Source organism: Melopsittacus undulatus, chromosome 4 (genome assembly GCF_012275295.1).
Source record: "Melopsittacus undulatus isolate bMelUnd1 chromosome 4, bMelUnd1.mat.Z, whole genome shotgun sequence".
In the NCBI taxonomy this organism is placed as follows: Eukaryota; Metazoa; Chordata; class Aves; order Psittaciformes; family Psittaculidae; genus Melopsittacus; species Melopsittacus undulatus.
In genome coordinates, this window is record NC_047530.1 from 8,945,462 (window position 1) to 8,969,746 (window position 24,285).

Consider the following 24,285-nt stretch of genomic DNA (forward strand, 5'->3'; position numbering starts at 1 on the left):
CAGGCTTAACTCCATGGAAGCCTGAACAATTGTTAAAATTGGGTATCAGCAACCCTGACTGGCCACATCTTGAAATTATCCTTATTTTTCTAAGGAAATTTCCAGGTGTAGTGTTTCTAAGAGATTTCTGGCTTATAAAGTGATTTCTTGCTCCAGTAGAATCCTGCTTTGATCTGATCTCTAATAGCGTGTGAAACAGTGTTCAAAACAAGTGTTTAGTATAAACTGAACTTTTGCCCACGATGGTCTGCTTGATGAACCTGGACTTTTTCCCTTTTACAAAAGGGGAGCCCTTTAAAAGCCTTTCATGCTTCTCAGCAAGCAGATGCCACCTAAGCCATAGAGTCTGTCATAGGGTGTGTTGGCACTGTGGTCACTCATGATCAATCATGTCATAAGAACAGTTTATCACATAAAAGCACACCATTACTTCAGTGTAGACTGTATGGGCAAAGTCTAAGTCACCTTGTTTGGGTGCTGCAAGGCCATATCCCATTCTCTCTGAGAGATCAGATTTATAAATCTAGAACATAAGGCTGTTCCAAGTCTATTCTGTGATGCCATAGCATAAAGAAATTAAAGTAGAATAAAGAAAAACCAAAATATTCCTGACCAGTCAAGCTAGTTACAGTGCTGGCCTGGCATCATCTAGACTGCAACACCTCTGACATAAGCATGTCCAAACAGCTCTTGGATTTAATCCAAACATCTAAGCTTCTCATCAATGCTATATAAGTACTCTAAGACAACTTTTGTGATAAAGAACATTTGTGCTGAAGCTGCTGATATTACACAGCACATGAGTATCTGTAGAGTTTCAAGCCCAAGGTGCCTTCAGCTGAAGTAGCAGAATTGCCATGGTGTGCTGACTACACTCCAGGGCAATTTCTGTTGTCATTACTTTAGTGCTACATTATGACTCTGTCCCTTTCTTACAACTTGGCTTTTACTTAAAAGTAACTCTTGCAAGAGTGATAGTAAGTATACTGTTTAATTTTGTTTCTGTTTATTATTTGAAGGCATCCATTGGGCTGACACCCCGTATATGTGAGGTACTTCTTTTTATTTCACTTGCATTTATTTAAGCAACATTGTTTTTCTTACTGGGTTTAAAATTTACATAAGCTTCTGGTTTGTGCAGGGTCTTTTTGCAAGGAAGGATGATTATGCAGACCAGACAGCATCTTGCAGAGTAAAGGTCAGGTAAGTGTGTCGCTGTTATGGGCAATACAATAACTGCTTTTGACAACATACTCCCATAATCAAAGAAAGTAAAGAGTAGTTTATTTTGGTTTTGTTTTCTCAGATGGTAATAATTTTGGAACAAAGGGGAGAGCACAGAGGAAGGATGAGAAAGTGTTGGATTTAGTTTTCCATCTCAGTATAGTTCTTTGGATGCTGTCTCTTCACTTTTGTATATACAGCTGAAATAGGAGTGCATTAAAAATGGACTTCCTGTTTGTTAACTGTTAAATTAGAGCCATAATCCTACATTCCATTCGTAGTCATTGTTCCCATTGATCTAATGAAACATTATGTTTGGAAATCTGGGAATCTGAACTTGCTGATGTTAAAAAAGTGCATTTTATGACATTTTTAATAAATACTGAATGCCTCTTGCTTCTTGGAAATTTGCTATGAGTTCCCTCTACATGCATGGGAAGGGGCAGTAATAGGATAATGAAAATTGATTAGTTGACTTTATCATGAAAGATTCAGGTAGTTACATTGTCTAAATAACACTTTTTTTTCCATTGTGTGCATTTAACTTTTTTTTTTGCTTTTCAGTTTTCTTGAAATCTATAATGAGCGTGTCCGAGATTTGTTGAAACAATCAGACCAAAAGAAACCTTACACACTTAGAGTCCGAGAGCACCCTGAAACAGGACCATATGTACAAGGTAAGAGCAAGCTTCACAGCTAGCATCAGAATTTCAAGTAAATGCTGAGCAGGGGTGTATGTATCTTTGCATATGTTCCTGGTGTGATTCTGGATTGCTTCTACTCTTTTACCAGTGGAAAATGACACAGAGTAGTTTTACAGTGGAGACTACTAGGGAAGAGCCTTTTCCAAGCTGATGGAAGTTTCAAAAATTACTGAGTTTGTTTAGAAAGTAAATGCATATATTTCCTTTTCCAGGTACCTTATATCTAGTGAGCAGAATTCCCAAGATGCCTCTGGTGTCAGATTTTGCTGCTTTTTGGCTGGCTACCAAGTGGGTAGTAACATCTGGGGTTATGCATTTTGTATGCAAAATTTTATTGGTCCTGTCATATTAGATCAAATACCAATTTGTTTTGGCTTTTAAATAGAGTTCTTGTCTCTCTGTGTTTTGTGAATTCCTTTTGTTCTCTCTGGTTCACTTTTTCTCCCTCTCTTTTTCTTTATCATGGCATTACCCATCAGATTGTTGTCCTCACTTCAGAGATTAAGGCAAGATATGACAACAGATAGAGTGATCTGACTGTGCGATTGGAGGCTGGAATTTCCAGCTCTCATTCCCTGGGCACCAGCAGTATTGGTCATAGCATGTCAGCAGACAGTTGTTTCCAATTCCTCATCTCAAAATTTGAAATAACCACTTGGGAAGTGTTGAACATACATGGTCCTATACACAAGGGACTATCTGACATTCTGGTTATTTCAGCTGTGCTTTCCCAGCCCATCAGCATCCTGTTTAAGGAGAGCTGGAAAATAGATGAATTGATGGTCTCATTAGTATGGCAAACTTACCATTCTTTGAAAAGCAGATTTGTAGACATTTGGCTTTTATTGAGGTCTTTCCAAGATTCTTTCTACCTGCTTGGTATTGGACAACTTCATTGTTGGTGGAGTACAGATACTAATTATTTTCCTTTAGCAGCTGCTCATTCACCACAGAAGAAAAGGTCTTTAAACCGCTTCCTTCCTTGGCAGTTTCCATCCCTTTTCTCAGGCCTTATATCTCCAGTGATTCCTTGGCTGCATGTAACTGAGTTTCCCTGCTTTAAAAGAAAATGAAGTTATAGCTTCTACCAATGCGCTGGCTTGCCTTTTGTCACTATTTTGTCTTCATCTGGAGCCTTCCAGGCCAAATCTGTCACTGCTTTTACAGTTCTGGGGTTTTTTTTGTTTGTTTATTGTTGTATTTGTGTGTTTTGTTTGGTTGTGGTTTGGTTTTTAATTTCATTTTTACCCTTTCGAATAAAGATTTTGGGCACAGCTAAAAACTTTAAGAGGAGCAATTTTATGCTAAATTCTTGAAATATCCCACAGAATTTCCCAGTTGATTAGATTTTGTAAAATAAAGGGGAAAAGATAATGGAAAAAGATGAATCTAGATAATGTTTGCCTGCTTTGGCCATGTTTGCAAATCCAACATGAATATTTTATTTTAGAAGATTCTCTCCCTCTGCATCTTGTGACAGCCTCCAAAAATAATTATGCTAATGCCTGTAAGAAAAACTTTAATTTTAATGATAAATATGCATTTTTAGAAAAATTGATCACATGCATGGAAAATAAAGTAATTTATCTGCTGAAGGTATCAGATTAATTAGATGCTGTTAGTCAATTAGATGCTTAGGCCAACAGTCAGATGGCCTAGGGTTTTTCTTTTTTTTCTTATATGTGTATATAAGTATATATTAAATGAGCTTAAGTAGTTTGTTTAATTAAGAACTGTAACAGTTTGCTTTACTTGAGGCAACCCTGATGCCTTTTGGGGAGAGGGACTAAAAAAGAAGATGTGATTATGTGGCTCTTTTTGGAGCTGCACTCATTAGCTCACATCAAAAGTAAGCAGCAATGAGCAGGTCCAGAGGTCTTTTGAATGCAGATGAGGAGTACAGTCAGCTGGATATCATTAAGGTCAGATTCCAGAAAATGAAGTGTTTCACAACACTGGTACAAAATGCCCTTCTCAATTGGAGTAATATTTTTCTGCAGTCAACAACTACTGATCTCTGTAATAAGGGCCATCTACGTGCTGAAGGTGTCTTTGGCAGTGTTATATGTAGTCTCTCTGCAGCATCAGAGAGTATGTGCAAGTATATTGTTTCCAATAGCAGATGGCTGAGATCAGAATTCTCAGCAAGCTTGCTAGAAGGGGAGCTTGTTTTGTATTTTGTTTTTATTCTCCTTCCAGGCAGTTCGCTGTATGGAAGAAATAAAAATGGTGAACATGAGCAAAGCTCAGAAATTTCCCATTATTTCCCTATAGATACAGTATGATAAGGGCTAGCATCTGTATTTGCTTTATACTTCTTGCAAGCCATCAGTGATTTTAAGGTTTGCTGATTTTGGTCAGGAGCTTCCCAGTGTACCATTAGTTTTAGTTGTGTGTTTGTTATCAGTGATATCCAGAGTACAGTTAGCACTGGGTGAAGAACAGACAAAGATGAAAATGGGAAGACTTAACCCCTTTCAGGATGCTTAGATGGCTTTGGGCAATGCATTTTCCATTTGCAAGCCCAGTCAGGAAGTCCCAGCTCTAAGTATTTTGAATAGTTTCCAGCCCATCCTTTTTCCACGTAAAGGCTGTGAGATTGTAGCCTTTAAAATGCTGAAAGTGTTTCAGTGCTTGGGGTTGGAATCATTTCAAACTTCTCCCTCACAGATGGTTGCACCGTTAAGGAATCGGCCTCTCTTAAACCAGGAAATGATGCAATCTGTTTTGTTACTCTGAGACAGATTTCTGGGGAGATCCTTTCTTACTCCAAGGCAGATTTCTAGATGAGCAAGTGTTTTTGGTCTTTCTACAGGACTTGAAAGTCACCTTTCTTTTTCTAGCAGTCAGCAGAACACTTTGTCATTTCTTTTCAGAAACACAGTGTTTCACTTGCCTTATTGAAAAGCTAAATGTTTCACTAGATTCACTATTCCAGTACTTATGGAAATGTAAGTAGGTAAGAATTTCTTCCATGCCTTCATTTTATAGCTGGATTTTTATTCAGTTAAATGAAACCCTGAAAAAGGCTCTGGGAAAACAATGTATGATAGTTTCCATACCCTGAGCTTTGAAGATCCCACTGCTGTTGGAAAAATAATGGGCCTCTTTCTCAAATGGAAAATGTGATGATTTCTGGAATGAATGCATTGTAAAGGGACACCAGAGAGCAGAAGAAATGCTTTTGTTTGAGAATCATCCTATACTGTGTGTAGGGTACACACTACAGCTAAGAGGTTTTTGAAGTGTGGGTGATCCAAAAATATTTTCCCCCTCCTCTCTGTATGTGTATTTCAGACTAAAATAAATGCCCATCTTTGCCTTAGATTTTGCATTCATTTCATTCCACTGTTCAGCCTGAGGAAGAGAAGCTGCTTGTAGACCTCATAGCAGCTTCCCAGTGTCTGATGGGGGCCTACAAGGATGATGGAGAGGGACTATTCATCAGGGTCTGTAGCGATAAGGGTAATGGGCTCAAACTGGAACAGAAGTTTAGATTAGGTATAAGGAAAAGTTCTTCACTGTGAGGGTGGTGAGGCACTAGAACAGGTTCACTGAGAAGCTGTGGCTGCCCCATCCCTGGCAGTGTTCAAGGCCAGGTTGGATGTGACTAGGATCAGTCTGATCTAGTGGAAGGTGCCCATGGCAGAGGGGTTTGAACTAGATGATCTTAGGGTCCTTTCCAGCCCTAATTGTTCTATGATGCTGTGATTTGAAGTCGAACAAGCTGTTATGATGTAAGGATAAGCTCTAACATTGCCAGAAGTTCTTATTTCCGTATTGTTGAATTTTATATTAATTTTTACTTACACTAGTAGGTAAATGATTTTATCCAAATATATCAGATTTTTAGTACTCTGCCTTCCTCCACTCTTTTTTGGCCTGTGATAAAACAAATCAAACCCAAATCAGTACAGGGGGAGGAAGTAGCCCTGGATTCCAGCTGTGAGGTAAAACATTATGCAGAGGAGTGTTTTATTAGGTGCTTAAGACAAAGACTTGCTTCACAGCTCCGGTGGTTTTTTTAGGAGTCACTGCAGTACCAGCGATAACTAATCATGACCATAAAATCCAAACGAGACATATTAAACTGTATTTCTGTGAAATACAAGCCTGGGGAGGTTAATTTTGTGTGTCTGTTGGAATTTGCCTTGTGCAAGGGGCTGGCAGTGCCGCAGCTGCACACTGCCCTCCTCCGGGGCCCTGTTAGTCACAGCCACCGCTCCACCACAGCAGGCTCTCAATGCAGTATTTTCTTCCATTTGTTTTCAGTGGGGGTTTTTTCCCCACTTAAAAATAAAATCAAATAAATGTAAAACTGGAAGCAGGAGATCTGAAAAGGACAGATGTTTCATATCATTATTTATGTCCACTCTAGGGAGAAAAGAGCATGAAGACTCATGAGTTGCAGGCTCAGACCTAGTTAAGTAAATGGTAGATATTCTCAGGGGTTGGTTGCTAATTCTGTTGCTTGAGCAGAGCCATTATCCAGAGGCAATGGCAAAAAACTTCTTTACAGGATCTGTACCCAATTAGTAGCAGTGACATAGCTGAAAATTTCTCATGGAATTTCAGTAATACTGGTTTTACATACCATTTTTCTGCTGACAAGTTGTAAAAAGGCCTGTACTTTGAAGGCAAAAGACATTTCTTGTACTGATGTCACTGCATCTGAAGGATTTTATCTGCATCGCTGCATCTTATCTTTAAATGAAATGGTTACTCTAGTTGAAAGACTGCTTGTAGCACAGACTGGCCTCCCAGCACAGCATCCTTATGCTCCTGTTGTTGGGGAAACTGGTTGAAACTTCTTGAAAAATAATATGCATTTAACTCTTTTGAAATCTTTGACAGGATTGACGCAACATTTAGTTACAGACTACAAGCAAGTTGTAGAACTTCTAGAAGAAGGAATAGCTAAAAGGTATTTTATAAAACAAACCAGCTTTTTCTTTAACACTTCTTTCACCATCTGTTGATTTTATTGAGGTTCATTTTACTGACTGTTGCCAATGCTTTTTGTGATAGGATATCAGATTTGCTGTGTATGACGTGCACATAAGATGTTACATACCCTCATATTATCCACAGTAAGAGCCACAAGTACTCACGAAGTTGTTTCTTCAAACCTGATCCAATGCTGACTTACCCAGAAAATTCAACCATCTGTCTGGGATGAAAAATGCATGCCAGGAAAACATTTTGCTGTAAACAGACTTAAGTTTTTCTTTTCCACTTGCTCTTGACACTTTAGACTGTTTGGCTTTCAGCTCACTTGTTAGTGTAACTTAGTGATTTAATACTGCTGAGAAGACTGTTTGTTTGTATTTAATTTATAAAAGTAATTGTTTTGTAATTATTTGCTTTGACTTGCATAAGCATTTAAGTTCTTAGTACAGGTCATGCACATTTGCTATGAGAGAACTGTGGGAACTACTAATGAAGCCAATGATTTTGGCTCTCCTTAGTCAAGACACTTCCTTACTTTTTCAGCAGAGAGCCTTGGACATCAGTACAACTGCTGTAAAGGGTCCTCCAAGTACAAATCACAGCTCCAAAACTGATATTAAGTCTTATCATTAAAGAGATCAAGATTTTAGAATATCAGCGATGCTGAGAAGTAAATAAAACTAAGCTGCATTATCACAAAAACAGAATATACAGCAGGACTGAGCTTTGCTGCTTCTGCTTATAGCAATCAGTAAATGCAATTCTATAGTAAGAAGAGTCTTTTTCAGACTAACACCAAAATCCCAAGTTGTCTCATTGCTAAGGAAATAGACGCAGAGAAAACAGAATCAGAGGTTCAGTATTTTGTGTGGTTTTGTGATGTTGAAGTTTCAAACTTTATCACTTGCATGAAACCAAGGAGTTTTGTCTTTTTTTGAGGAATATTCCAAAAACTTATTTGGAATATACAGGAAACTGCTGTTTACCTATTGTTTTTATTTTTATGAAATAGCACATTGTAAATGCAAACAGACTAATTTAAACCACCTGCAATCTGAGAAGTGATGCCAAATGAGCATGACTGCTCCAGGTCTGACTATGCAGGAATGATACAGGATGGGGAACTTTGCTTGAACATGGGTGGTGCCTTTCATGGGCGAGAGGGCAGTTCCTGTACTAACAACAAGCAAAGTTTATTGAAGGCATATTTTTAACCAGTCAGTTTTATCAGGCTGTCTCCAGCCCTGCTCTGGCTGCACCTGTCCATTACAAAATAAACAAATATGATTTTCCATAGGCGGTCATTATTTTTGTTGTTGCTCCCAGTGCTAGAATTTTCTCTCAACACTTTACAAGACCTAGTTCTCAAATGCTTAAGAACAAAATCTTAAAACGCAGGAAATACAAATTTCCCTATTTCCATAAGCATAGCCCTAGTGCTGTGTTAAGCTGAGCAACCAATGAGTCTAGATAATACTATTAGAGCAGTTCAAAATATTAAAATGTACACCACATGCTGTGATGAAATATAACATATAAAAACCTAACACATTCTCCCATAAAAATGCTCACGTGGGTTGTGATTGTCCTCTACTTATGAGTATTGTCAGAGGTGAGAATTGAGCGCTAACACTTTGTCCTCCAAATCCTGGTGCACATTCTATTTCTCTTTCGCTTTATAAATTTCAGTGCTGTTCCCTTATATTCTTTTCCCACTGTAGAGCTGTATTTTGTCTTCTGCCCTTCACATAATTGTTTGCTTTCCTCCCCCAACATCTGGAGACCAGTTCATGTTCTCCTGCTTCCTCAGCTTAGGCTAACATATGACCGTGAGGTGTTAGACTGCCTGTAGTTTTTGGCAGTGCCTGTTTACGTGGCTGTGAAGGTGTAGGAAGCAGAGTGCAATAGGGAGGAGAGTCCTGGTTTTGGTCTCCTGTGTCTGATGCTCAGCAGTATACCCACAGCTGCAAGCTCTCTGCTATCTGGTGCAACTGGTCACTGCTGAACTCTTGACAGCTGGGTTCAATACAAAACCATGCCTCCAAAGTCCTTGTCTGTGCTACTAACATTGCCTGCTGTTGTTGAGGGCAAGCTTGGCAAAACTGATACTAAAGGCTGCACATGGGAACAATATGAAGAAAATGTACTGGGCCAGTATACTCAGTGGTGTTAGAGGTGAGCTGTATGATGCCATTGCTGACTGTACTTCTCTGCTGTATTCTACCTCACACAACACTTTACAGTTCTGCTATAAAGGTGCTTTAAGATACTTTTTCAGAGTGCTGCTGGTGGACAAAACCACCTCCAACTGACCCTTAGTTTCTGCCCTTCCAGGTCCTCTGCCAAACAGTGTGATCAGATCCAAGAATACAGCCTCCCGTAGTCTCCAAGTTTCACATTCCTTCGTCTTCGTTTCTGCTGTTATTTTTGCTTTTCCTGAACACAGGGAAATAAACCTTTGTAACTGAATGGTTTGTTCTTCTTTCTAGAATCACAGCAGCTACACATATTCACAATGCTAGCAGCAGATCCCATGCTATTTTCACCATCCACTACACTCAGGTTAGCTAAAAATAATCCATCTTCCTTTTCTCTTTGCTCTCAAAAAGTGTTGTTCAATGTGTTGGGCATTGTTTACTTCTCACTGTTCTGCACTGTTTGTAATAATCTTTGTAGAAGCTGTTACTTATTTCCTTTGGATCACACTGCAGATGTGTTACACTTCCTAGACTGCTTGTTGTGTTGAGTGTTTACTGAGATATTCTTGTTCTTTTATGCTTTGAGGTATTATTTCTTTTATATGTTCTTATAGTCAGAAGTGATGCCAAAGATTTCCATAAAAAGAAATGTTTGGAGTTTTAATCAGCCCTTTGAAATGTAGTACCCATTCTATGATGCTGTGAAAATTACATGTGAATACGTTTGATGTTATATTATGTTTAGAATCCTTAATTGAAATATGGCATTAGTTTAACACCAAAATTTTATATCTGTCCAGCTTTTCAGATGTGCTCATCTCTTTAGCATTTGGCATCCACTACTAACCCAGAGACAATGCACCCTTTCTCTGGAGGAATTATATCCTTCCCTGGCAGGGAAGTTGTTCAGTGATCCAATAGACCTTTTCTATCTCACACTTCTAACATCCTGTAATCACAGAACATTTTGGGCTATTTTTCAGTAGTTTCACAAAAGACCTTTGGAATACATTAGTGGAAAATAACTGCAAGATCTACAAGAAAGCCTTTCACAGTCGCTAGGCAGTAAGGGTTTTTTTCAAGAGGAAATCGGCATAAGAGGGTAGTTTCTCTGCTGGGTGAGAAAGCTGTTGAGTTAATGGTTTGAGCATAGTCAACGGGTCAAGGTCACAAAGAAAGGCAGTGAGACAGTCATGTACAGCTCAGTTTCAGACAAATGAGCACATCTATTTTATTTTTGTTAATTAAGAGGAGTAATCTTCCTTATTTACATTTTTGTCTTTAGGCTATATTGGAGAATAATCTCCCCTCTGAAATTGCAAGCAAGATCAACTTAGTGGACCTTGCAGGCAGGTAATTAACATACTGAAGGTCAAACAGGTAATTTTCTCTGAAGATGGTACTGCCTGAAAGATGAAATGTAATATTTTTCAACTTCATTAAGCTAACAGTAAGCCTGACTTTTGTATACAGTAACAAGGAATATTGAGCTGTGTCTGTCATCTGTTCTATTGTTTCTGTCTCTGTTCTTATGCATTAGATATTTGATTTCATTGGGAAAGAGAGGTCCTGGATCTTAAGATCCAATACTCTGCTGTTACATAGAATCATAGAATAGTTAGGGTTGGAAAGGACCTTAAGATCATCTAGTTCCAACCCCCCTGCCATAGGCAGGGACACCTCACACTAAACCATGTCACCCAAGGCTCTCTCCAACCTGGTCTTGAACACTGCCAGGGATGGGGCATTCACAGCTTCCCTGGGCAACCCATTCCAGTGCCTCACCACCCTAACAGTAAAGAATTTCTTCCTTATATCAAGTCTAAACCTCTGCTGTTTAAGTTTCAACCCATTATCCCTTGTCCTGTCACTACAGTCCCTAATGAAGAGTCCCTCCCCAGCATCCCTGTAGGCCCCCTTCAGATACTGGAAGGCTGCTATGAGGTCTCCACTCAGCCTTCTCTTCTCCAGGCTGAACAGTCCCAACTTTCTCAGCCTGTCTTCATACAGCAGGTGCTCCAGCCCCCTGGTCATCCTCGTGGCCTCCTCTGGGCTTGTTCCAACAGTTCCATGTCCTTTTCATGTTGAGGACAACAGAATTGCACACAATGCTCCAAGTGAGGTTTCACGAGAGCAGAGTAGAGGGGCAGGATCACCTCCTTTGACCTGCTGGTCACGCTCTTTTTGATGCAGCATTTAAGTAGTTCCATTCAACCCTATATTCTTGTTAAGTGGATATTCTAGTAGCTCTTGATGGAATTAGCAAATCTGAGCTTGAAAAGAGAGAGAAAAAAAGAGATGTATTCCTCATGGCTGCCTAGCATGAGCAGGATTAAATAGTCATATCTCACTGTTTATGTTGTTCATGTTCCAAAGTCTGTAAGAGTCTGATCTTAGCTGTGCATTTCAGTAAGGAACATGGGGTTATGTTGGACGTGACAGAGAACAGAAAGAAGAGTTATAGAACAGTTGGAGAACAGGACATTTTCCTTTCTCAAGAACGTAAATTGCCATGTATGTCTGAACAGAGGAAGTACTATTGAGGGGATATACAGACTTCTGCACAGAGCCAGTCTAGACTTGCAGAATTCTAAATATATGTTGGGGTTTTCTTAATTCAGAGCTCCTATGATTGGGTTGCCCAGTTCAGGCTTAAATTTGTGTTTTGGTGGGTGTTTAACAGTAGTTCATGCCAATGACCTTTGTTCGTGGCTCTTCGGTCTTTCTGAGCCAGAGCGCAGTATAAATTATTCAAAGCATATGGGGTTTAATTACAAAACCTGCAATTTCTGTTTTCTTGTATGTCAGGAAAATGTGTAATGTTTTCATATTGATTGTATGTTAATAATTAAGCATTTTTGTTTGGTTTGCACTGTCTTTTACATGCTTGTGTGCTACAGCGAAAGAGCTGATCCCAGTTACTGTAAAGATCGTATTACCGAAGGTGCCAATATTAACAAGTCATTAGTTACACTTGGAATTGTCATCTCCACTTTAGGTAAGCATAGTAGTTCTTTATATTGACGGGTAGTGATAAAAGCCTAGGATTCCCTCACCATGTGTTTTATCTTAATGTTTCTCCATATTTACAACAAAAAGCTGAACAGAACAGCTATGTGGCATCTTCATAAACTGTAATGACATCTAAGAAACTTAAATAGAAAAAGAAAACTCCTTTCCTGAGCTCTGTGGTATTTCTCCTTCAGCACAAAATTCCCAGATGTTCAGCAGCTGTCAGAGCATAAACACCATAACAAGTGAAGGGGACAGCAGTCATGCAGACAGTCCTTCCACAAGCAGTGTCAGTGGGACCAGGCGACCGGCTTACATCCCATACCGTGACTCCATCCTCACCTGGCTTCTAAAGGACAGTCTAGGGGGCAACTCCAAGACCATTATGATTGCCAGTGAGTATGGTTTCTATTCCCTGCTAGAATTTTGCCCTACGTTACCAACTTAAAATACATCTCTACTCCAGTGAGAAGACAGGTATATCACTCTCCTTGGTTTTCATAAATACTTCATAGGATACTCAAGGAAATGAGAAGGCATGCTGATTGTGCATGAATTTAAGCTTAAGAGACTTTTCAAGGTCATAGCTTTGGTTTAAAGTGTGTTATTCAGTTATAAATGCAATCTTGAGAAGACATTTTCTATGGGCCTGATGAATTACCCCTAAGGAAATTTTGGGGTTTTGTTTTTTAAAGAAGCAAGACTAAAAAAATCCACCTTTTTCAAAAGTGATGGGTTAAACTGGTTGCTTTTTAAAATACTATTTCTTTCTTATTTGTTTTCTGTCGGTAGCTATCTCTCCTGCCAGCTCCAGCTACAATGAGACCATGAGTACCTTGAGATATGCTTCAAATGCCAAAAACATTATTAACAAGCCCAGAGTGAATGAGGTGAGGCTTAGAGTTCTGCTTTTCATTCTTGTTCTGTTTTGTTCTGTGTATTATATAAGATTTATTTGCTGTATCTGCACTCTCAATAAGATTCGTACTCCCTTTTCCCATGTTAATGGGAGCTAAATAGGACCCCGGCTATTATAGAAAGCCCACACTAGATCCTTGACTCCATCCCCTCTTCCCCTCAGTGCAAACCTACCTGAGCCAAAGTGTCACTGGCAATTGAGAGAAAGTTGACTCTCACTCAAGAGTTTCCCTGAACTGTCTGCAAAAAGCTGGTCTCCAGAAACTGCCTATGCAGAGATGCTTACACTGAAAGTGAGATAAATGCCTCCACACAGACAGGAAATGCTTTGTGTATCAATTGGAAGGGATTTTAGTACCACGGTTGGTGACATTCTCACTTAGTCTCCTCTAGTCTGGTTCTATTCTCTGCATGAGAGAAATAACAGCATTTTTCTGACCTGTTTTGAAGATAAATCCATAAAAGTAGTGATGTATCCAGATATTGTTACATTGGGAACAAATATTACGTTATGTCTGTGTTTAGAAAAGAGATGGGACAGAGTTTATGGGGAAAAAAAACCCATCAAAAATGGGAAGCACCTGTCCCTAGGCAGTATATTCCAGAGGCCTGGCAGGGTGGATGGACCAAGGAGCACTGCTTGAGTGTGCCTGTTCTTCTCTCATCCCAGGGCTTGGAACAGCTCTGTATTGATTTCTTTAGCTAGAATTTTTTAAAGAATGATTTTTCCAACATCTGTGTCTCAATGTTTCAGGATGCAAATGTAAAACTGATCAGAGAACTACGGGAAGAAATTGATAGGTTGAAAACTATGCTGATGAGCTTTGAACTGGTACGTAGGAACACTTCCCAGCTGGAGCTCTAATCAAGCTTTAGGTAGCTACAGTCACTTACTTTGTCTTATCTGCTTACCTTACCATGTTTATTGTAACTGGAGAGAAATTAAACTGTTCTGTGATTTCACAATGTTTATAAGGCTAACTACATTTCTGTCAATTCACTTTTTTCTGTCATTATATTGATAATCCTGAAGGATAAGCATTTGTGTAATGATTAGGAAGGATTTTCTTGCCTTTCATGGAGTCAGCTGGTGTTGTTGTCCAAAAATATCATGAAATAGAAGTATTTTATTTGTAGAGATATGAAAGCACCAAGACAGTACAAAATATTAAGCTTTGATGTGATTTCCCTGCCAGACTTGTTACAATCCTCCTTCCCAAAAAGAAGTGAAGTAATAGACCTCAACAGTACTTTGGAGATTTCCTACACATTTTGACCCCAAATGAAGTTGTAAGCCCTCACAAAATAGCTGAAACTCTGTTTTCTTCCTTTGTAATAATAATAATAATAGCACCTTTGTTTTCCATGCCATGGGAGAGAGCATGTTTTTTGGGGGGAGAGACTGGAACTATAGTCCAGGATTTATTTACACAGAAGTATCTCTCTATTAATGCACTTTCACCAGTTTTTCACGAGAACTTGCATGCCATACCTAGAGAGACGTAGGGTAGATGCTATAAGACAGCATTAAACATTTGTGTATTTTGTCTTTGTTTCTGTTGAATTCATGTCCTTGAAATCCTGGAGTGAAAGAACATACCTGCTGGTTGTGGATAAGGTAATTAACATGTACATCTTGGTGGCTGTTGTTTGTACAGAGGAATTCCAGTCCTTCTTGGAGCGATGACAGGGATGGAAATCTGACCGAGCTGGTTCTTCAGAATGAAATGAAGGTGTGTATGAGCTATTTGATGCTGTAACTCTCCTGTTCCACTGGCTTGGGGGAAAAGCATTACTGTAGTTCCGAAATCTGAAAATGTGTCCTAATTCTTTCCCGTTTGCTCTGAATATGCAGGCAACTGCCATCTGTAATGCAAGTTGGGTGCTCTCTACCAATTTGTTGTGAAAGTCTCATGTCCTTGATGAGATACTGTCCATTGCTTATCACTAAGTCTGCACAATCTACTCCTTGTTTGAAAGCTGTCTTGACATATCACAGTAAATAACTATACCGAGCTCTTCTAATATTAAAGTCCCCCAGTTTATTCAAAGAAAATTATTGTGCAGTCACCAAATTACCAGATTTGATCACTAGTGACCTTGAAAGGTTTTGGAAATCTTAATGTCAAGATTTGCTTAAAGACAGGCAAAATAACTAGTTAGTATGATCATACATCTTTCTACGTTCTGGGAATGAGTTTTCAATAGATTAAAACTGCTTCACTAGGTGGTAGTACAGTTTTTACCTGATTTTTTTTTGTTGCTGCAGAAATGTACTGCAATTATAAATACACCTGCATTGCTACCAGTGAAAGAATTTTGTACCCAGTAACTGAAAAAAAAATAATGTTGTTCTGAAGAAACTTCTGTATGAGAAAAATTAACCAGTTTAGTAAGTGAAATAGTTTTCTTTTCTGTTCTTTAAGATTGAGCAATTGACCAAAGATTGGACAAGCAAGTGGACAGACATGAAAGCCATCATGGAAGAATACAGCGTGGATATCAACAAAAAAAAAGCTGGAGTAACAATAGATTCTAGTTTACCTCATCTAATGGCCATGGATGACGATATCCTCAGCACAGGAGTAGTGCTATATCATCTCAGGGTGAGATACTGAGGTCATACTGAGGAAAAAATACGTTAAATATAGTTGAAAATCGTGTCACTGATTCTGTGATCTAATAAAGTATCTTAATCCAAATCTAGTTTTTGTGCTACTCGATACAATTTAGGGATCAGGGATTTTTTTTTTCCTATCTGAAACAGAAATCATGTTTTTCTTTATCATATGAAAAGAGAAGCCTTACTAATTTGTCTCATGCCAGCACAAAGAAATCATACCAGGTAATAATTAGGGACCAAGTAATGATATCTAGAGCTGATCAACGTGCAACTTGAACTACTCAAATCTTATGTTAATGTTAAACATGCTAATTTTGACAACACTTTAAGTAATTTGCAGATACTTATTATTATTAATGGAGAAGCCTCATTTGAAGGGTCACCTTCTGAAGTCATTAGTGTCTGTCTGTCACACTAACATCTTTGTCCCCTCTTTCTTTGCTCCTAGATGCTGCCTTTTCTTTTCTTTGTGCTTTGCGTCTTTTAGACTCTGGTGTCTATTACCTTCATCTGAACAGCAAGAAGGTAAAATGTGACTGGTTCCTTACATATTAGGGCTTCAGCATGTAACAGTACTTCACATTGCACTTCTAGAGAGAAGTCATGGCAGCAGCTTTCAGACCATGTAGAATAAACATTTTGTTATGCTTTTAGTGTCTCGATATGCCAAGCTCTTAATTGCACTAATCAATGCTGTGCCTATGCTCAAGAAAACCTTCTTAGGTTTCTTTTTTTTTTTTTCTGGCTTTCATTAACAAATATTTGTGTTTTCCCTGTAATTTCACTGAGCTTTTCACATAGCTTAAAATATGGGATTTGTTTTAGAAAAAGATATTCTTGAAAAACCTCTTTGAAAGTTCGAGTATTCCCAAAACTGAAGGGGGAAAGCAGTCTCAGTCCTTATGGTTTTATAATGTGCCTTGGGAATTCTACACTTAGTCAGGAAATGCTGTAGAAGGGGGAAACAATGTAAAAGCACTTCAAGATCTGAAGATGTACCTCAATATGTTAAGATGAAGTTGTGAGTTCACGTCATCTGAATTGTCTTTCACTTTTTCAGGTAGAATACTTAATATTAAATTAGGAAAGAGTATAAATATTTAAGTTATTAGCTCAGGAACAGCATTTGAAAAATTGAAATCAACATGGACCTGGGTTTTGGCAGGTTTTGTTTTGTTTTCTTCTATAAGTTGATTCAGTTTGCTTGTATTGTATCTGTCCCCTTCTTCTCAGCTGCAGTTGTTAATTGTACTTAAACTCTTACAGAAGCACTCCACCAACTGGGATACTATTGTGAATTTCGTGAGGCAATACTGCTGCAATACATTTTTGTGAATTGAACTGTGTTAGCAAAGAGTTAGTCCAGTACATTGGGAAAAAAGTTTCTTTTGAAATTACAATCAATATTTCTTTGCTTAGTCAAGAATATAATTGGTAAAGAAGACTTTTAGGAGTTGGTTTACTTCTCTTTGTCTAAAATACATGTTGTTAACTCACTTGGTTATGTGAGGTAAGACAAATGCAATATGGATTGTAAGTTTTCTTCAAGTTGTGGCCAAGCCAGGTGGGTATTTTGTGGTTGAGGCCACTGAACATTAAGCTGATACCTAACTTGAGAATTACTCCAAAGCAGGGTCACTGGACACAATCCAGATTTCGGTCTTTCTAGCAAGGGTCTCTAAGCAGGGCTTGTATTACAAGAGGTCTGTTAATGGGCTCAGACAGCTAAGCTCTGTGAGGAACTGAATGATAATAATTCCGTTTCCCTCCAGTGCACAAAACCGCTGTTATTTACACATAATTACCTGTAACTGCATTGTCTTCAGTAATGCACAACTCCCTTTTTCCCAGTCTCCAGGCTTCTGATTACTATTTTTTGCTTAATCTTTAAATCAGGGCTATGATATGCTTGGAGCAGAAAGCATATTCAATTTATTCTAATTAGAGCACAAAAATCAAGTAGTTTAGTGACCATAATTAATCTTAGTATGACTGAAAGAGTTGCCACTAAAGTCGTTTTAGAGCACCTTCACTAATCAGTTTACAATAATCAAGTGTAGTGTCTCTTCAGAGCTGGGAAATGATCTTGCTTTATTTTCCTAAGGAAGAAGATAGAACTGGTAGTGGAACATTCTAGGCAGGTGTCACATTAATTGATTTTTGGGGGGTTTTTTTTTCTCATAGTATTAAATGACTCTTTGCTGGTATTTGCACTGTACCTTAAGAATACTGTCTCTATTCTGTTACTGGCCCACAATATGCTTTGAGCCTGCTTGGTCTGAAGACTTTTTTTCCTAGGCAGAAAGCAAGAACTTTTCTTTGAAGTTGTTGAATCTTCGTGTTTGGGGACTTGCCCATATACCATACCATAATCACCAAGATGAATTTCAATAAATGTCATTTAAGTTTCAGAAAAGAGATTCTTGTTTAGTTCTTAGTTTGAAGAATTCATAATCTATGAAAGTTCCCTTAAAAAACAGGTATTCTATTGCTTTTGTATCTGAAAAGCCCAGTTAACCAAATAATTTTGCAACTTCTTTCTTCCTACATGATTATTTATGAAAAGAATTATCTCATTTCTGCATACATAAGTCTCACTGTAAAAGTTCAAAGCATCAGAATGTGTGTTCCTATTCAAAAAATTTATCAAGCACAGTCCAAAAATCATCCTCTGGGAGTTACTTTATCTACTGGAGTCATAATAGGACAATCTGACATAGTTACAGGATAAGAAGTAATAGCATCACTGTAGGGGACAGCAGGCTGAAGTATTGCAAAGCAGTAGATAGAGCTCACTCTGAACAATTCAGTAATTCACAGGTGATTTATTTCACGTATTTGTTAGGATGCTCTACCAAAACTTTTTTAATTATTGTATGTAATACACTTTCAGTAACTTTTAAATTAGCTCTTTTCTCGTTTTAGGAAGGAACAACCAAAATTGGAAGAAGTGATTCAGACCAAGATCAAGACATTGGTAAGAGAATCATATTACAAGTTATTTTATGGTATGATCTGGTCAAACCAAAAGATTTACATTTGTCATGTGTAATAGCTAGGTAATGTATTGGTTTGTCAGCTTTCTTTGTAGGAGGTGAGTACAAAAGAATAATTGTTCTAAGTTGGCTAAAATCAGTTATTTTTTGGTTTTGTTTAAATGGTAAAAAAGCCAATGGTCTTGTCTGATTTGAGATCTCTTCAGAATTTTCTTCCCACTTGTGAAATGCTACAGTAGAGTTTAAAAATACCTTCATCCAGCATGGAAATCTTGTTATGAGCTATCCTAAACTAGTGGCACAAGTCATCATGAGACATTAAAAATACTTTTCAACTCTACTTCGGCAGAGTATTTCAGGTATAAAATCCAAATTATTCAGAATATTTTTTATTGCATTTCATTCCTGCTCTTAACTTTAACAAATTATAGTAGTTGAAACTTTATACCAAAATAGGCAACTTTGTGGAATCTCAGCTTTGATTAGTTCTGCTAAGTTTGGTTAAGTTTGATTATTTTCTGCCAGTAGGTTAGTAAAATATAAATAATAAATGCCATAATAGCAGAAAGAAAATTCAGCACAACAGAAGAATTTGCACATCACTCACAAATCAGAAAGTAGTATATAATTTTCCAGAAACAGAAATACTCTGAAAGATCAATCTCACTATTTTTGATCAAGTATGTTTTTTTCTGTAATATTGGGTAACTGGGTAGGAATCAAGACTATTTAATCTCCTTGTTCTGCACCTCTGAGGTACGAAGTGTGTAGTCATAGTGTCAAATAGTGTGTGGTACTTCATTCTGAGGAAAATAGTGCGAACCAACCCTATCAACACGTGAGGTAAACCAAATCTATACATGGTAGTTTTGCAGGGACAGTGGATTGAAAAGGATCATTGTATGATAGACAACAACTGTGGGATTGTGACACTGCGACCAGTTCAGGGGGCACACTGCACTGTGAATGGATGTGAAGTCACTGGATCATGTCGTCTGTCACAAGGTAAGGCTTGCTTTTTTTCTCTGACTGCTGCATTATAATCAATTTACCACTGGAGTTTAGAGACTAGGATTTATGGCACTCATCCAGATCTAAGACCTAGGCAGCAATCTCCTACTGCTGTCTAGCACCATATTCTTTGATCCATGGCTAGAACTTCTAGACTGGAACAAATAAATTAAACATTCCACAGAAAGTAAAATGAAGACATAGGTGACAATATTAAGAATATTAAGCCCTCTTGGTAGCAGTAGTCTGTAGCTTTCTGAAAAGCAAAGACCTGTAGTCAAATGTGCTTTTATGGAAAGCAGTAGAGACCGGCTCAAAGCCAGCTGACCACTAGTGGGGTTTTTGACAATCTGTAATATGCTTGAAATCACCTTCAACTTTTTCACAGTGTGTTTAGATGGAGGGTACTAGCCACAGAGTCATAGGTTATGGTGAATGAGCTCAGATGAAATGGATCAGGTTCCCATGCTTTCAGGGTGTTTGAAAGAAAATAGAAAATATATCCAGTTTCTGGGAACCTGCACAATCTGGATTCTTAAAAAGACAGTGTACAAACAAGTTTCCAGCAGTGGGCTGGTTATGTTTTATTTATATGAAGTCATGCCAGTCTTTAATATGAACAGGGAATTTACTGTTATGTTGAAGATCTCCAACATAGGTTTGCTTGGATGCTGTTTACAGAAGAACTCTGCTGTTCCATAGTGGCAAATTCTGTAGTAGTCTGTATGTGCTATAATCTGTATACTGGAGTTAAGAAACTGCTGACATCCTAGGGACCAACTGTCTGATGAATTATGTCTCTGAAGTTTTCTCATTACTTTTTTTCACAGGGGCCCTTGTTGTCCTTGGCAAGTCTCATAAGTTTAGATTCAATCACCCAGCAGAAGCTGCTGTCTTAAGACAAAGAAGATCAGTAAGTTCTAAACCTGCATTTTTGTCTCCTAATTCTTCCTTGTCTTTTCTGGTTATTTTCCCTCTTAAAAGCAAGCCTGATGCAGGTAATATGTCTTCTCATCATCGTATTCACTTGCTTCATTTCCTCCACTTAATGGTCTGTAATGACACTAAACCTTTTGTGGGAGGACACTAGCGCTTCTTTCAGATGTGCTTAGCAAAAGATTATGCAGATCCCTTGAATAATTTAGTGTTTCCTATTCCTAGTTGTGACTACAGAAAGTCATTGAAACAGACAGGCAGAATGACGCAGTGAAAAGACCAATTAAGAATCTTTCTACATTTGATAATTTTCTGTATTATCTTCTATCTCTGTCATTTCACCATCCTGAATGACGTATGCTAGAAGTAAAGGAAAATATATGGGATTAAGCACTGGAGTATTGTTGACTCTAAAAGCACTTAATTGTTACATGCTCCAGAAGTAAAGTATTTCTGGATATGATCATCTCAGGAGCTCACTATTGCAAGATATAATTTGGTCAGGTAGTTCAATATGTTTTTGTAATTAAAAAATTAGATAATTCTTAAAATGAATGGCATATGTAACTAAAAAAGCTAACTTAATGAATTTAAGTTTTCTGGTTTAGGACATAACCATACTGCCAACCTCTTTTAGTAAGAATTTGCTTTCATAGAGTAACATTTTACACTTTCCACTCAACTGTCCTTTTGTACTCACTTCTGTAATTAAGGAGCTTAACTTCCATTTATTTTGATTCTTAATTTCTTTACTAACGAAGCATGCAGTACATTAAAACAGAGCTACAAGAAGAGGTGCACTCAGTAACAAATCCTTAGCAGAAGTGTGAGATTATAAACTCACATGGGAGGTATTATGCAGCATTGCACGCAGTAGTTGGCAACAGCAGTATTTATGATAACTTGGAAGTTTCTGGGCTGTTGTGATATTTTTTCTTCTTGTTCTTGTGTGTTGTAGATTAATGAAACCTCACCCATTCTGAGTTGTGGAGCTTTGGACTGGCTCAACTTGGATGGAAGTTGCACACATTCTCCTCACTATGTCCTTTCTTCTCTTGACAAGTAAGTTTAAAACAAACTGACAAATAGTTTCTCATGTGGGATGAAAATGAGTATGTCTGAAACCAGGCTTGGTCCAGGAAAAAACTACGTTGTATCTAAAAAAGGTCCCATCATGTTTTCAAGTGATTAAATACAAGTGCCAGTGCCATACTTCTGATCAAGTGAATTGCCTTCCACCCTGGGTGGTGTGTTTCTGTGTGTCCTCTTTAACATATCTAATCTCTGCATTTGCTTTTCATTTGCTGCAGTGATACCTTTCGATACAAAATGATTTTCTTTTCATTTCATTACTGAGGTACATTTTACCCATCACTGCTGTTGCTTTCTTTGTAAAAAATATGAAAAATTTAAAAATAAGAGTTTTTCTAATGACCTTCAGAAGCAGATATCAAATTGCTCTTTATATGTGTGGAAACATCAGAGGTGAAGCTTTTGTCATGGTACTTTATTGATGGCCGTGGAAAAACCTGCAGAAATCCCAGACCACTGTGAACAGTATAGCACAGAACTGGTATTCCCATTTTTAACCTGACAAAGCAGCAGAATGCTTCTGATTTTTTCAGACCATGTTCAGAGAGTAGATTTTTTTGGTGTTGATTTATTTTTTAATCACTTGGACAGGACTGTGCATATCGCATTGCTTAACATTATTGAATTGAATTAACATAATTGAAACACATTAGCTAGTGTTTCAAATGGTTACTTCAGTGAAAATGAAAAGCATTTACAGTATTGCATTCATTTGATTTTTATCAATGTCCATGCCTCAAAAGAATAAGCTATAAATTGTATCTAACATTAGATGTGTTTCACCTTACATAATCCAGTGGTCTTCTGTTTATTCCTCTTGAATAGTATTTTTGGCAAAGGTAAACTTAATTGATGCTCTCAGCCTTCCTTTACAGTAACCAGTAAGGCTGTGTTTCTGTCAAGATATGTAGTTTTCTCATGGAGGAGGTTATGACTGTGACATGTAGCTTAAGATTTATAATATGAGAATAAAATTTATATATATGGTCTCTCAAATGTCTAGCTTTCGTGAAGAAAAGTCAGTGTCAAGTGCGGAAAGTTGTGTTTCAGGTACTTCACAAACAGTAATACAGGATGAAGTGGACTACAGGGAGTGCTTATTTGCTCATCAATAAAAAGCTCACTTAGCACAGGCCCTGTGTTTTTAAGAAAGGGATACTTAGAGGAAAATATAAGAACATGTCAAGCTCTGTGTATAGGGGTGTGTCCTTTTCTCTCCTCCCTCTCACTTGAGAGTTCCTGATGCTCTCCCAGCTGCTAGCAATCTGCATCTTGGAATCTTCCTCTTAAAAATTACAGTAACATTTCTGTGTATAACAGGCTTCAGTGAGGTTTTCTTGCCTTCTTTTTAAACATCTTTATGATATTTTTATTTTTACAGTCAAAAATTTAGAAGCTGTAAAGAAAACAAATGCTCTCCAGAACTAAGCTAAGAATATTGATGAGTCTTTAACATGCTGAATTTTTTGACCCCAGCTTTGTCTTTCTCCTGTGCTACACTGATTTTCTGCAGAGGAGATGCAAACTAGTCTTCAAGCTTTAATTTGATTTTTGTCATATTGAAACAAGAATCTGCACATGCAACTTGAGTTATAGGCAAGTCTCTGCAACAGTATTCTCTGTTCATACTTGAATTTCTGCAAATGGTTCATACCTTTGCTGCATGTGTAGCCATAAATTTAAAGCCATGTCTATAGAGGGGTTTATGCTGAAGCTGCCATCCATTTACAATATGTAAGAACCCTAATATATATTAAATTCTATATCAGTAGTAGGTAGTGTGGATACTCATCAGTATATTGGAAATTCCATGGATATATCGGGTTCTCTTCTGGTGAGAAAAAATGGCTTTATGGAAGAGTTTGAAAAGAAGTCCTAGCATAAAATATCGTTCATTCATGCAAAGGAGCATAGCAGTCACACACAAAAACTATTCAGTTTGTTGGACTTTCATGGGTTAACTACTTTTTAATCAGGAACCGATGGTACCTTACTTTCTTCTGAATTTATTATTTTTGAATATATGAACATATATATTATGGTAATAATTACTTACAGTCTTATCTCCCATGCTGTCAGTATGGTGACATTTTTCTCGTCTGCATTTCATGGGTTGAATCATCAGTTCAACCTCTATTTTTATGTTGAAATATTTTGAGAAATGAGAGAGAAAACAAAACTCTACCATTGCATCCAAATGTTAAAACTTTAGGCCTGTAATGTTGCTTGAAATGGGTGTGACTCGTTGCACTCTTACTTGGCTGCTTGCTCATACACTCTACTCAGAAGAGCCCCAGCACTTCAAGCTTCTGATATGTGTTGCTAGCCAGCAAACACACAGAAGGCTTGTGACTGGCATCAATCATCATATGACAGCGTTACCACAAATAAGCAGGTAACTAATTTCTTGCTCCTTTCATTGCCTTAATATGATACTGCATATAAATATAAACCCTGATTTTGTTCTCTTACTGGTTTGAAAAAAAACCTAAACCACATGAGTTCCGTTAGAGTCCTGTGGTATAGCAATGCACTGAATTAATTTTATATGCTTGGAGCATGTTTAAGCTCTCTTTCCTTGAAAATACCAACATTGTTAGATAGGAAAGAAAAAAGTATTC

The 24,285-nt window shown here is 37.8% G+C and overlaps 1 protein-coding gene across 1 annotated transcript in view; it reads left to right on the forward strand.

Annotated features, from left to right (window-relative positions):
• STARD9 (StAR related lipid transfer domain containing 9) overlaps positions 1–24,285 on the forward strand; it is a 106,622-nt gene that overhangs the window by 49,160 nt on the left and 33,177 nt on the right. Inside the window, exons 5-21 of the mRNA XM_031044536.2 lie at positions 1,020–1,052; positions 1,142–1,203; positions 1,789–1,901; positions 6,783–6,852; positions 9,368–9,440; positions 10,362–10,429; positions 11,977–12,074; positions 12,283–12,483; positions 12,881–12,978; positions 13,761–13,838; positions 14,665–14,739; positions 15,433–15,612; positions 18,555–18,606; positions 19,493–19,630; positions 20,467–20,549; positions 21,531–21,634; positions 23,046–23,089. Coding sequence (XP_030900396.2) covers positions 1,020–1,052; positions 1,142–1,203; positions 1,789–1,901; positions 6,783–6,852; positions 9,368–9,440; positions 10,362–10,429; positions 11,977–12,074; positions 12,283–12,483; positions 12,881–12,978; positions 13,761–13,838; positions 14,665–14,739; positions 15,433–15,612; positions 18,555–18,606; positions 19,493–19,630; positions 20,467–20,549; positions 21,531–21,634; positions 23,046–23,089 — 1,570 coding nt within the window. The remainder of the gene's footprint in view (positions 1–1,019; positions 1,053–1,141; positions 1,204–1,788; positions 1,902–6,782; positions 6,853–9,367; positions 9,441–10,361; positions 10,430–11,976; positions 12,075–12,282; positions 12,484–12,880; positions 12,979–13,760; positions 13,839–14,664; positions 14,740–15,432; positions 15,613–18,554; positions 18,607–19,492; positions 19,631–20,466; positions 20,550–21,530; positions 21,635–23,045; positions 23,090–24,285) is intronic.